The 10,480-nt window shown below is 56.0% G+C and overlaps 1 protein-coding gene across 1 annotated transcript in view; it reads right to left on the bottom strand.

Moving 5' to 3' along the window:
• Positions 1 to 1,085: 1,085 nt before the first annotated feature.
• SLC35B4 (solute carrier family 35 member B4) overlaps positions 1,086 to 10,480 on the bottom strand; it is a 28,899-nt gene continuing 19,504 nt past the window's right edge. Inside the window, exons 7-10 of the mRNA XM_075925616.2 lie at positions 8,785 to 8,894; positions 7,161 to 7,236; positions 5,510 to 5,585; positions 1,086 to 4,298 (exon numbers count right to left, since the gene is read on the bottom strand). Of these exons, the coding sequence (XP_075781731.1) occupies positions 4,061 to 4,298; positions 5,510 to 5,585; positions 7,161 to 7,236; positions 8,785 to 8,894 (500 nt within the window). The 3' untranslated portion in view covers positions 1,086 to 4,060. The remainder of the gene's footprint in view (positions 4,299 to 5,509; positions 5,586 to 7,160; positions 7,237 to 8,784; positions 8,895 to 10,480) is intronic.

Below are 10,480 nucleotides of genomic sequence, written 5' to 3'. Positions count from 1 at the left end.
TTGCAATACATGAAAATGCCAATGACTTCCCATCCCAGGCACTAGGTCCTACCCCTTTCTAAGAAACCTGATAGTCTGTTTCTTTCTGGAAACATTGGCCACATGGCTAGGGTGCGACTCAGGACACGTGGGTTCAATTCTCTGCACCCGTTTTCCATTTGTACACTGAGGGGTGTTCTGGTAGATTATGAGGTGCCCCAGCCCCCACTAGTAGAGGGGATAGAAATACTTGCAATGGGAAGGCTGATAGGGACTGTGTTAAACAAGCTAAAGTAGCTACTGCTCTGAACTTTGGAGAAGTTAGCTCTCTCAGCAGCCGTGTCCTCCCAACTAGACAAGAAAATCAAAGGGCTTGGTTTTCCACTCTGGTAGAGAGGGGGGCTCCTTCCCCATTGGAGAAAACTTGGCCTCCAGCGCCCACTTCTAACTCTGATTTGGCTGCCTGCCTGCCTTCCTCCTCAGCGTGTTCTTCCCTGACGGATGGTCAAGACTCTCTGGAATTGGTGCTGGTAGCCACAGAAAGAGAAGGGCTCAGTGTTCATGTCTGTTGGCCAACCAACGTTGACCACAAGCGACTGACCTTCTGGAGCGAGCCGCGGCCCAGCGGCGCCCGTGGGAAGCGTAGCCCTGAAACCAGAGCGCCCACCCACGGAAGGCAGCATGACTCCATGGCAGCAGCACCCGGGTGACGTCCCCAACGCCGCGGAAGGAACACAGGACAATGACCGTCGCAGTCGGCACTCACAAGAAAAGCCAAGAGTCACAAGCAGATTTTTTTTAATTTACCCTCCCCCCCGTTCCCCCCAAACATAAATCTCTACTTCCATCCAGAAAGCATTTCAGATCTTCGGTGCTGGGCTTCTTCAAGTATCTACTTGCATAGGCAGTAAATCATTGTCAGTCATTCAGGTGCATATTTAAAAAAAAATTCACTCCCCAGACTCTGTGACCCTACCAGAGCATCTCCAGGCAGTGCGAGTGTCTCCGCATTTTCCTTCCCTCCCGCCATTTCCCCCACTCTCAGACGATCACTTATTCTTGAAGGCGGGAGGGAAGCCAATGTCTGGCGAGAACTATTCTACAACGCCACAACTGCACAGTAACCAGGGAGATGGAAAACCATCAGGGTGAGTTCATTCCAATAAAATCCAAACACAGAACGTGGCAAAAAACCAAAAGCACCAGCCCCCCCGAAACGGGAGCTCACATACAGTCTAGCTGCTAAACAAAGGGTGATCCACGTACACACGCAATGTTACATTCACCATTGCACTTCCCGAGCTATAGTTCGGCTAGCACCAGCGAACCCAAACGACAGAAGCCACATCGGCTGCTAGTCTACACTGGCCCCATCCGGAGTGGGGCCCAGGGCTGAATTCGACACCAGGTCTCAGCCCCATACTCTTTGATCTAACAAGCTTTACTGCTGCTTTAACACTGAATTCTACTCGTGCGGCGCACGCTCCCTGCTCCGAGTCTGTAAATCGCTTTTTCCCCGTGATGAAGACCGAGGTGGAAAGGCCTTTCCTGGGGTACGTCTAGACCAGCTCGTGAGCGGAAGCAGCATTTAAACGGAGTTGTTTGTGGGAGGGAAGGCTAGACCTCTTAGTGAACAGCCAGGTTGATTCTCCCCCTGCCTAAGAAAATACTTTGAAAGCCAGGTGCCATTTGGGGCACGCCGAAGACAGTTCATTCTGCTCCGCAAGGATACGGCTCTGAACTAGATGCCAACGCCATTCTGCTATGGACGGCGTCACAGCCATAGGGAAGAACGAACTTCTACGGCAGTGGATCCCTTGCACTCAAACACTGATTGTAACACAGGGAGGTTGGCTCGTGTGCTGGCTGACAAACTGCAGGTGCAGTCAACGGAACCAGCCTTGTCAAAGCGAAGGGCGTCAGAAACAATGGAGTGTGAAAAGGAGAGCCGGTCGGGCGCGGCCTTTGCACTCAGAACGTACTGACGGCTCTCTGTGATAAGCAGACACTTGAAATCGCAAAGGAAGGAAGCTGCGCGCTGGTTTAGGCAGCTGCTCAGAGCCAAGACAGCTGAAAACAGGGAGGTAACCAGGCTGCTGGGTGCCCAGCTAGCGAGAGAAGAGTTACCGGACACGGGAACACAAGTTTTCCCACGAGGAAGCAACTATCACCTAGAGGGACACCACTGAAGGTCATTATGGGGGCTAATTCAGTCCTCGTTCTCCGCTGACAGAGCCAACGGCTGACTATCAAGTTTTACTCCACTCAGATGCGCGGCTAGCGGCAAGAGGGTGGTAATACTACTCTAATGCAGAACGTCGTGGCTTGCACTCCGATCCGCGTAGGTCTAACGTTCGCCCCCAAACAGCACCCCAGGTTTCTTTCTTTCCTCCTTGCTCCTACAAAGGAGAACAAAGAACCTTGCCACCATGCCTTGTACATGCGCCACGCCCTGCGCAAGCCCATTCCTAACACTGCTGTTGCCAGGACGACTTGTCCGTGCACTTGCAGGCCAACGCTAGGCCGCGCACAGCCCACACTCACAGCGTAACATGGGTGGGGGGACATGGGACTATTCATAACTACAGTTGGGGGAGGGATAGCTCAGGGGTTGAGCAATAGCCTGCTAAACCCAGGGTTGACAGCTCAATCCTTGAGGCCATTTGGGGCAAATCTGTCAGGGATGGTGCTCGGTCCCGCTGGGAGCGCAGCGGACTGGACTCCCTGACCTCTCAAGGTCCCTTCCGGCTCTATGAGATAGGTAGATCTCCATCTATTGTAAGGGTTGGCTGCTGGATCTTGCATTGACGCTTAGCCTGACGCTCAGCAGAAGCCACCTCTGTGGCCAACATTGCAGGATCCGCCACAGCAGAGGAGGGACCGTAGGGAACGCGCCATGTTAGATTGGTGCAGGATTCTGGGGACACTGAACCACGGGAATGCGGGGGAGCACTATGATTTAACGGGGCGCCTCGCTCCGTGAAGTGGTTCTCCTCTGCAGAGGGGATCCAAGAGGCCGTGTCCGGTAACGCAAAGCAAGCTTCTACCTTAGCTCTGCAGAGGCAACAGACTCCAGCTCGCTCCCTCTTGGCTACTGCCTGGTGCGCCAGTACAATAGTCTAACTTCTAATTAGTCCCATCTTCACAAACCCTTTCGGCTTGGCTAGGAGGCACCGCGGCTCTAAATCAGCCTGCAGAACCTGCTGGGCTCTTTGGCTCATGGCTATGCTAGAAATTAGGAGTGGGGAAAAAACCCTGCCTGCGAACTGCACAGTGGACAATGGAGTCCTCCGGTGCCGTTTGCCACCTGTGCTTGCAAATGTGACCGTGAAGAGAAACTGAGTCAAGAGAAATTGAGTCAAGCCCTAGACGAAGCAGAAGGCCGGGACTAGCGTTACAGATGGGTTAAAAGTCCTTCCTAGCTCAGTGACTCTCAGGCGCGCTTCTGGGCTTGCTAAAGAGCCCACCACACGATATCACAAATGGAGTCTCCCCGCGGGCTCGGTGCCGGCGCAGAATGCACCATTCCTAGCCCCGTGCAGCGAGCCGAGAACGGTGGAGATTTCCCAGCGGGATCGGGAGACATTGGAAGAGCGGGCAGCGCTGGTTTTGAATGCCCCGTTGCTAGGCAGTGAGCCCAGAGGCCGGGCTTCAGCATCCACGCTTCGTCACGGAGCATGACGACGGCGCGCTGGGCCGTAGCAACACCAGGCAGGTGTGGGCTCAAGCGCACCCTGGCTCTGCGCTCCGCCACTAGTAAAACCGTGAGACCGGTAAGGAACGGCAGCCAGGGGGTTCAATCAGACCGACTTCTGTGGCGGGCAGGGAGGGCGGGCCAGGAACACCACAGGCAGGGGCTAGCAGCTAACAGACACACGTCTCCTTTACAGTATTACAAATTTTAAAAAGGCCATTTTAAAGCTAAAGGGGCTGCCATTTCTAAACCCCTCTCCCGCTTCCCGGGGGGGCTACAAGCTCCCCAGCAGCTCGGCCCTGCCAGCAGCTCGTCTGTATTATAGAACCAACCCCTCGGCGTTTCGTCCTGTAAAACCATCCAAAAGGTCCTCGTGGAGGCAGCCTGTCACTCCTCCTTGGCCTCCTTCCTCCGCCCGGCCCCCAGGCTGCTCCACACTTCGGCGTACAGGAGGGTGCCCACGAAGACGAAGAAGGTGCCGAGCCAGTGCCAGGCAGTGAAGGGGTTGCGGAAGTACAGGATGGAGAAGATGAGGCTGACGAACTTGCGCAGCGTCACCACCAGGGTGACGGTGAGGGAGGGGCACTCCGTGGTGAGGGTGAAGACGCCCCGAATGCACACGTATCTGAGGGGCGAGTTCAGGGGCAGCGAGCCAGGAGAAGCACAGGCCGGTGGCCAGCCGCCGGGAAACACGGGGACCGGGGGAAGATTCAGCGCTCGGGAAACCCAGGGGGAGGGCGGCAGGTTGAGCCACATCAGTGGAGCTCAGCGCGGCTTCCTGAGCCGCCAAACCTGCCGTGCAGTCCTGAGACCCTGGCACCCAGCTCTGCCAACGCCCCTCCGGCCTGACCCACAACACCTCCTCCGCGTGGTCCTGCGGGCACAGCTCTTCCCACCCCTCCGCCCTGCCCCTTCTCTTCCAGCCCTGCTCCCCCCACAGCTCTTCCCGCCCCTCCGCCCTGCCCCTTCTCTTCCAGCCCTGCTCCCCCCACAGCTGCACCCTGCCCCTCCGCTCTGCCCCCCAACTCTTCTCCCCACAGCTGCACCCTGCCCCTCCGCTCTGCCCCCCAACTCTTCTCCCCACAGCTGCACCCTGCCCCTCCGCTCTGCCCCCCAACTCTTCTCCCCACAGCTCCACCCTGCCCCCTCCGCTCTGCCCCCTTCTCTTCCAGCCCTGCTCCCCCCACAGCTCCACCCTGCCCCTCCTCCCTGCCCCTTCTCTTCCAGCCCTGCTCCCCCCACAGCTGCACCCTGCCCCCTCCGCCCTGCCCCTTCTCTTCCAGCCCTGCTCCCCCCACAGCTCCACCCTGCCCCCTCTGCTCTGCCGCTTCTCTTCCAGCCCTGCTCCCCCCACAGCTCCACCCTGCTCCTCCGCCCTGCCCCTTCTCTTCCAGCCCTGCTCCCCCCACAGCTCCACCCTGCCCCCTCTGCTCTGCCGCTTCTCTTCCAGCCCTGCTCCCCACACAGCTCCACCCTGCCCCCTTCTCTTCCAGCCCTGCTCCCCACACAGCTCCACCCTGCCCCTCCGCTCTGCCCCCTTCTCTTCCAGCCCTGCTCCCCCCACAGCTCTTCCCGCCCCTCCGCCCTGCCCCTTCTCTTCCAGCCCTGCTCTCCCCCTACAGCTCCACCCCACAGACAGGGCTAGCTGTTGTGTCTGGCTTAACCCCCCTGCCAATACTCGGCTGCAGCTGCTGACGGAGGCCTCAGCCCTGAGCTCAGGGAGGTCCGAGCGTGCAGGGCGGGATTTACACGACTAATCTTCAGGCCCCGTTTCCCCAGCACACTGGCATCCTTGCCGCCCGCCCGGGCCCTGCCGCCCACGCGTGAGAAGGATACTGTGTGACGACGTTCATGATGAGGTAGAACCACATGACGGGCAAGGTCAGCCCAATCCCCGGGACTTGGAATGGCTCTGTGAGGAGAGAGGAAAGGAGAAAGGTCCACGGCTGGTCTCAGCCCCTCCTCGAGCCGCACGCCACAGCGACTCGCCCCCTTCTCGGTGGTCTCCTCAGGGACGCTCCCCCAATAGCGTCTCCCTCAGAGAGCCCGGCAGAGGGAGCTTGCCCTGTGGCTGCCTGTGCGAGGGAGACGTACGCCACAGCCCTGGAGGCCACCGGCTCTGGAAAGGCCCCGGATCTGACCCAGAGCGGTAACCTGTTCGGGCTGGACAGAGATCTCACAGGGAGGTGGCCTCTCTCACCACGGAGTCTGCTGCCATAGGCACCCACTTATTCAGCTGCTGGGGGTGCTCGACTCTGGCTCCGCCCCAGGCTCCGCCCCCACTCCACCGCTTCCTCGCCTAGCTCCTCCCCCTTGCTCCCCAGCACCTCCCGGGATGCTGTGGAACAGAGGTGCTGGATTGGAGCTGGTGGGCAGGAGATCCTGGTGGGGAAGGGGGAGGTACTGACCCTCCTATTTTTCCCCCTTGTAGGTGTTCCAGCCCTAGGAGACGGCACTTCGGTCTACCACTGTCTGTGCATTCCACACCCCGGCTGGGCAAAGCCGCCGGAGCCGTGCGTTCCTGAACTCTCAGCCCGTATCAATCCGAATTGCGGCTTGCCCAGGCTTCTGCGCGCTTAGCGGGGCGGGAAGGAAACGTCACGCAGGCTGCCCTGGGCTGGCCATCCCCGACTGGAGACGCTTGCCTCAAAAAGCTGCCTGAAGACGGTTCTGGTGTTCTCGCCCAGCGCGTCCACTCAGACGCACTCACCGCCGCTTCACTGGTTCCCGTTTCAGAGCTACGCCAACCAGAGAATCTGGCCTGTCCCTTCCCGCTGTGCTCACCCCCCACCCCGTGCCGAGGTTTCCCGTGTGCGACTGCAGACATGAAATCGGTTACCCCTTGATTTTCCGAATGGGGAGGAAGAACAGCCCCGCTTCCCCTCAAGTATCAACATTTTTATTTTAAAATGGCTGTTACTGACCAGGGAAGAGGAACTGGACACTACAGGGGAGCCTGTTAACAAAATAAGCACTGGGATGGGTTCCCTAGGGAGGGGGTGGAATCTCCATCCCTAGAGGTGTTTAAGACCTGGCTTGACCAAGCTCTGGCTGGGACGATTGAATTGGGGTTGGTCTTGCTTAGGGCAGGGGGCTGGACTTGCTGACTCCTGGGGTCTCTTCTAGCCCTGGGATTCTATGAAAAGGTTCTGGCTGTCAGAAAACACTGGGGTTCTGTGATGAGAGGTGGGGTTTATTTAATAATTCACCAGCGTTTGAGGTTTCACTTGTGCGGGTAACTTTACGCACACCAACGTACCCACTGATTTAGACAGGACCACTGCTAAGAGTTAAACACGGATGTATTAGCAGGGCTGGGAACTTAGACAACGAGTTTCTATTTCCTTTGCTGGGTTAAAGCATTCTCTAGAGTCATTCACTGTCATCGCTTAGGCCGACCTGCATAACCACCACCCAGAAAACTCACCCAGAGGTTCCTGCATGGCAGGAATCCATCTGAGCAGCGACTTGCCCAAAGAAAACTCACCAGACTGGCTGAAGAGAACAGCATGGGCGTAGATGTCCGGGGCGAGGAGGAGGAAGCCAGGGAGAGGCAGAGCGTGCTGTAGCAAGAGAGAGAAAGTCAACGCAGCAGTTTAAAACGGCACCCTGCGGAGACGTCACATCAGTGCATTTCGACCACTCAAAGGAAAAATGCATTAGCGTTAATGGTGGCCCTTGTACAAGCTGAATCATAGACTCACAGAGCTGGAAGAGACCTCAGAAGGTCATCAAGTCCAGCCCCCTGCTCTAGGCAGGACCAATCCCAACTAAATCAACCCGGCCAGGGCTTTGTCAAGCCGAGACTTAAACACCAGCTCATGTACAGTTGATCCATCCCTCCTATCCCGCGACAAAACCCACCAGTCACTCTCAGCAGGATGACATGCATCCCTTGACCCAGCCTTCCTGTTCTAAAGGGCAAACATCTGAGGGAGAGGTTTGGGGACAGTGTTTGGTCCCTGTAGGCCTCATTTCCCCAACCCCCTGCAGTACAGCAAATCTGGCATCATAGCTGGGATGTAAAAGGCTACCCAGTTAGGGTTACTTGATGCTTATCTGATTAACTGGTGAGAGAGGCAGCAGCCTCTCCCACTGTGGCAGGCTGTCTGGCCCCCAGTTAACCGATTAAAATTATATCGTTTAACGCAGCGAGGAACCTAAGGCCGAGGGGCCGGATTCGGCCCCAGGTTTGCCAGGCCCCAGCCCCCCACCATTGGCAGAGCCCACAAAGGTGCTCCAGTCCCTGCTGTCCCCGCTGCAGCACTGGGGCACACAAAATCTACCTCCCTGCCCCCCCACGCCCCGCGCTCTGGTGTGCGAAGGGAACGTGGGGAGTATCTTTCTCCTACTCAGTCGGGGGCTACATCAGTTAGGTTTTTTTTGCTTCCTACTTGTGAGCGGCCCCCGACTAACTTTTCTGTGGGACAGCAGCCCCCAACCCAAAAAAAGGTTCCCCACCCCAGCTTAACCGGGTAACTTCTTGAAGGGGCATTTACATCCCTGCAGCACAGGACGTAGAGCTCGGAAGAGACCTATTATAAAATGTAGGATTATCCCCTACAACAGCAGTTCCCAACCTGTGGTCCGCGGACCCCTGGGGGTCCCCCGTCGATACTGTAGGGGATCCGCAGGGAGCCTCTCGCGGCCAGCACGTCCTTCAACCCGGGAAGGAGCGCGGCTGAGGGACGTGAGGGGTCCATAACATTTTAAGAGATTGAAAAGGACACCGTATGCTCAAGGAGACTTGCGGCCACTGGACTACAAGACATTGTCTAGGGATGACCCGCATGGCTCTGACCAAGCATCTAACGTTCTGCATTTTCTCTAAAACTGTTCCCACCCTGGTCAGTGTTTCTATCCCACAGAGCAGGCTGGAAAGCTGCATGACATGCAGCGCCGTAACTAGGCATGTTTTGCGTCCGGAGGCAAATTGGAATTCTGCGCCCCCTCTTCTTAGGGGAGCCTGTGTCGCGCACTTCACTTTTCCAGCTTATTATTTTTACTTATTGCATCTTGGCGGACGCCCCGCTTGCCCCACCCTTGTCACGGCCCTGACGACATGTTTATTCAGAAGCGGGTGGCCGGAGGTAAAGCCAAGAGCCACTTACATTGTAGAACAGCGCCTCCTTGGAATGCTTCCCAAACTGCTTGTAGAGGGTCTCTTGGAAGATCCCCATTCTGGCCGACATAAGGAGGGCGAAGGTCAGGGCTGCGATACCTGTAACACAAAAGCAGCCTTACTGTCCGGCCCCAGGACTTCACAAACTGCCAGTCAATCAGCACTGGCAGATCTCCAGGCTTGGCTTGAAACGCAAGAGAACGGGAAAGCCCAGGAGAGACTGGAGCGGCAGCCATGGGGCAGTTGACTATTTTACCCATGTGACTTGGGTGTTGGGTCTCCTTGCAAGTCAAGAGGAGGTAAGCACCTCAGGCCCATTTTCAAAAGTGATTTAGCGGCTTGTTATCCCCTCTCCCCCGGACTGATTTTGAAAATCGGAAGCTGGCCCCTGCAGGGTAAGCGCCCCACTTACAAAGAGACTAGGGACTATACGTGAGCAAGACACGAGGAGTCATTCTTCCGCTCTGCTCTGCACTAATTAGGCCTCAGCTGGAGTCTTGTGTCCAGTTCTCGGCACCACATTTTGAGAGAGAAGTGGAGAAACTGGAGAAAGTCCAGAGAAGAGCAACAAGAATGATTCAAGGTCTAGAAACCTTGACCTGTGAGGGAAAACTGGAAGAATTGGGCTTGTTTAGAGTAGAAAAGAGAAGACCGAGAGAGGACATGACGGCAGTTTCCTATTATCGAAAAGGGTGTTACAGGGAGAAAAATTGTTCTCCTGGCCTCCGAGGATAGGACAAGAAGCAATGGGCTTAAACTGCAGCAAGGGAGGTTGAAATTGGACATTAGGAAAAGGTTCCTAACTGTCAGGGTGGTCAAACACTGGAATAAGTTGCCTAGGGAGGTTGTGGAATCCCCATTTCTGGAGATATTTCAGAGCAGATTGGACAGACACCTCTCAGGGACGGTCTAGATCATTGTTACCCAATTGGTGCTCCACAGAACCCCGAGGTTCCGTGAAGCGAAAGTAAGGGTTCCGCGAAAACGAGGCACTCCCCCTCCCCCTCACAAAGGCTACGTCTATACTGCTTCCTTCTTGCGCAAAAGCCTATGCAAATGAAGCTCATCTTAGCATATTGCTGTGCTTCATTTGCATAATTAATATGGGGCCGTTTTTGCACAAGAGGCTTTTGCGTAAGAGCCATTCTTCCTGAAAAAATGAGGAAGAGGCTTTTGCACAAAAACGGCCCCTAATTAATTATGCAAATGATGCCTGGCAATATGCTAATCCGTGCTTCATTTGCATAGGCTTTTGCACAAGAAGGGAGCAGTATAGATGAAACTAAATTTGCTTGACAAATTTTACCCTGACAACCCTAGGGGTTCCTTGAAATTCTTTTAAGCTGAAAAGGGTTCCGTGGCCAAATAAAATTGGGAAACGCTGGTCTAGACGGTGCTTGGTCCTGCCGTGAGGCAGGGGACTGGACCTGATGACCTCTCGAGTTCCCTTCCAATTCTACTATTAACCGCAGCCCCTGAAAGCAGCCAGAAAGTGAAGACTGGCAACTCTTAAGAGCCGGTTTTCTAAAAGGCTCCGTGTTACATCACACCCACAGGTTACACCCACGCTGGCAGGTAACTGCTCCCTCTTGGCGCTGTTCATCACCCCGGTGCTGCAGACAAGAAGGTCCCTCCGCTGTAGGGAGGAATTGGGCCAATATTGTCAGCACGCATCTAGGGGCCGA

This window comes from Pelodiscus sinensis, chromosome 1, assembly GCF_052426305.1.
Source record: "Pelodiscus sinensis isolate ZL-2025 chromosome 1, ASM5242630v1, whole genome shotgun sequence".
NCBI classification, from domain to species: Eukaryota; Metazoa; Chordata; order Testudines; family Trionychidae; genus Pelodiscus; species Pelodiscus sinensis.
The sequence above is the reverse complement of the archived record's forward strand: the minus strand, read 5'-3'. Positions and strand labels throughout refer to the sequence as shown.